General features: G+C 36.0%; 1 protein-coding gene across 1 annotated transcript in view; it reads right to left on the bottom strand.

Moving 5' to 3' along the window:
- Positions 1-3,107, bottom strand: part of LOC106881904 (potassium voltage-gated channel unc-103) — a 71,702-nt gene that overhangs the window by 57,096 nt on the left and 11,499 nt on the right. Inside the window, exon 2 of the mRNA XM_052977137.1 lies at positions 2,672-2,716. Coding sequence (XP_052833097.1) covers positions 2,672-2,716 — 45 coding nt within the window. The remainder of the gene's footprint in view (positions 1-2,671; positions 2,717-3,107) is intronic.

Raw genomic sequence — 3,107 nt, 5'->3', positions numbered from 1 at the left:
GAATGTGGAATCTAAAAACAGAAACAATTCCTATCATAGTAGGTGCCTTAGGTATAATAAAAAAATATTCAGACAAATACATAACAAAAACACCAGGACTTACAGATATATATAACACAGAAAATTGCACTACTGGACACTGCACACATCCTACGCAAAACACTTTCAATACAGTAACCATAAGAGCATCACAGCAAACCACAGCACATACCCAAGGCGCACAGAGCTGCGCTCGGTAGTGAAGTGAAAGCACGTTATAAAAATAAAACTACTGAATAATAATAATAATAATAGTAATAATAACAGTTTCAAATTTTGCCATAAGGGTAGCAATTTGGGGGGAGGAGTAGAGTTGATTACATCGACCCCAGTGTTCAACAGGTACTTATTTTATTGACGCCAAAAGGATGAGAAGCAAAGTTGACCTCGGCAGAATTTGAACTCGGAATGTAGCAATGGGCAAAATACAATTAAGTATTTTGCCTGGTGTGCTAACGATCCTGCCAGCTTGCCACCTTAATAATAATAATAACAATCCTTTCTACTATAGGCACAAGGCCTTTGTGGAGAGGAGGACAGTCAATCACATCGACCCCAGTATTCAGCCGGTATTTAATTTATTGACTCTGAAAAGATGAAAGGCAAAGTCGACCTCGGTGGAATATGAACTCAGAATGTAGCAATGGGTGAAATACCGCAAAGCATTTTGTCTAGCGTTCTAAGGATTCTGCCTGCTCCCTGCCTTTAAAAAAAATAGTAATGATAATGTTGATGATTATGGTGATGATAATGATGATGATAATTAAAAGCTATATTAAGATACAGAAAAATAAAGAATGAAAAAAAAAATAATGAAATGAACTCCAGAGAAAAGTACATTCTTCTAAAAATGGTAACATTGAAAATATAAAATGGAAATTGCTTTATGAAATGTTTTTATTCTTTGAAATTAATTCCAAAATTCAGTAAATTTCTATAGAAATCAATTATATATCTTCTGCGAGTGAGTATGAATATATATATAATGTGTATATGCATGTATAAGTGTATACACATATGTATGTACATATATGCATATAAATATATATGTGTGTATACGTATGTGTGAGCATGTATATTTGTATATACACTTGTAATATAAGTATATATTTACTTATATTCATACACACACACACACATATATATATGTAATATATGCATACATACTTATATTCATCGTTCCCCGTAACTTAGCGGTTCGGCAAAAGAGACTGATAGAATAAGTACTAGGCTTACAAAGAATAAGTGGTGGGGTCGATTTGTTCGACTAAAGGCGGTGCTCCAGCATGGCCGCAGTCAAATGACTGAAACAATTAAAACAATAAAAGAAAGCTATATATATATATATATAGGTAAATGATAGGATTGCTTCAATATTTCAGGGGTAGTCTGAGTATCTAAGCAACCAGGGGATAGTTAAATCCGAAGGCACTCCTGGAAATTACTTGTGTGGGTACCGTCTTCGTTAGAAGGTATCCAGAGGCAGGTAATTTATTGTTTAAACCACAGTTTATAATTATAATTATGTGGAGAATGTAGAAACAAACACAAGAAGCAAGTCAATTGGGCTAGTTAGCCACTGATTTAATTATGTGGAGATTATATAATGAGTCATTTACGATCATTTCGATGTGCCAAATGGTTTGGCAGATCTCTTCAGAAGACACACATATATATATATAGAGAGAGAGAGGGAGAAAGAGAGAATATGGGGTAAAATTTGACAAATTTTTATGCTTCCTTTTTCAGGAACACCTCTCTATGTATTGCTGAAGTCAATAGTGTTGGAGAACATAAAGATTAACGCTGAAGTTGAGAAAAAGTTATTTTACATGGAAGACTGGAAGCCATATTGGCATCGGAAAAGAGTCACCTGCATCAAAATGCCAACATCATGTCTGCTGCTCAATGCTCTGTGAACATTGTAAAGGCTGCAAGACACGACATGGACGACTGCAGCAGAGACTACAAACCCATAGCCAGCAGGAAGAGACACAACAGACAGTTTCACTGCATCCACATGCTGGAATTTATACAAGAGCTGTAGGGCAAGGTGATGGCAGAGTCAAGCAAAGGAATGTTGGCTTTGGCAAGAAAGATAGGTTATATGAAAGTGACCCTGAATAAGGAACTTTGCAAAGGATAAATTATGACAGCTGAAGCCGAGGAGAACTGCTTGGCTCCGGAACAAGATGATGAATCCTGTTGAGTCGGGGATAGTCTGGTTCTGCTCAGAGAGAAAAAATTTCTGCCAGGACCAGTTAAACAACAACCAGAACTACAGGTGGTTTGCCTACAATCCATGTGATGTCCCACATATCATGGAAACCAAGTTCAGTCTCCAGTGAGGTTGATGTCAGGCTGTCCTATGTAAGCTTCTGTGGAAAAAAACCCCAAAAAACAAATATCCTAAAAGATGATCTCTGATTGGCTATTACACTTTAAAACCAACCATTCACAACGTTTGTTTCATCGGGCTGATGGATTGGCCTCAAAATCTTTTCGACTTGTATCACTTGGGTCGATCAATTGACCTGGGTTTCCCAAGTCGGGGACAATGGAAAAAAAATAAAGAAATAAAGAAAGGAAAAGGAAACATTTTTTGTAGAATACAAAAGAACCAGAATCTCACCTCATCTACTCCATTTGTTCCATTTTTGACTCCACGCCTGAATATCTAAAAGAACAAAGAGAAAATATTGAAATTTAATATGCGATATATATTGAGAGAAGAAACAAAAACAAAATATCTTAGTACATAGACATCTGGCGAAAAGACATCTCTGATGTGTGTATATGCTATATATATATATGTGTGTGAGTGTATGAGTATGTAAATATATATATGAGTATGTAAATATATATATGAGTATGTAAATAAATATATATATGTGTGTGAGTGTGTGAGTATATACATATGTGTGTGTCCATGGACGAGGACAGCAGTGTGAAGAAGTGCCAATCTCTAATTCCATCAGAAGGTTAACCATTTGCAGCTGAGTGGACAGGGGCAAAATGAAATGAAGAGTTTTGCTCAAGAACACTACATGGCTTGGTTTGGTCATCAA

The sequence above is a fragment of the Octopus bimaculoides genome, chromosome 27, assembly GCF_001194135.2.
Source record: "Octopus bimaculoides isolate UCB-OBI-ISO-001 chromosome 27, ASM119413v2, whole genome shotgun sequence".
In the NCBI taxonomy this organism is placed as follows: domain Eukaryota; kingdom Metazoa; phylum Mollusca; class Cephalopoda; order Octopoda; family Octopodidae; genus Octopus; species Octopus bimaculoides.
Note: the sequence above shows the minus strand (reverse complement) of the source record. Positions and strands in the feature narration are given on the sequence as shown.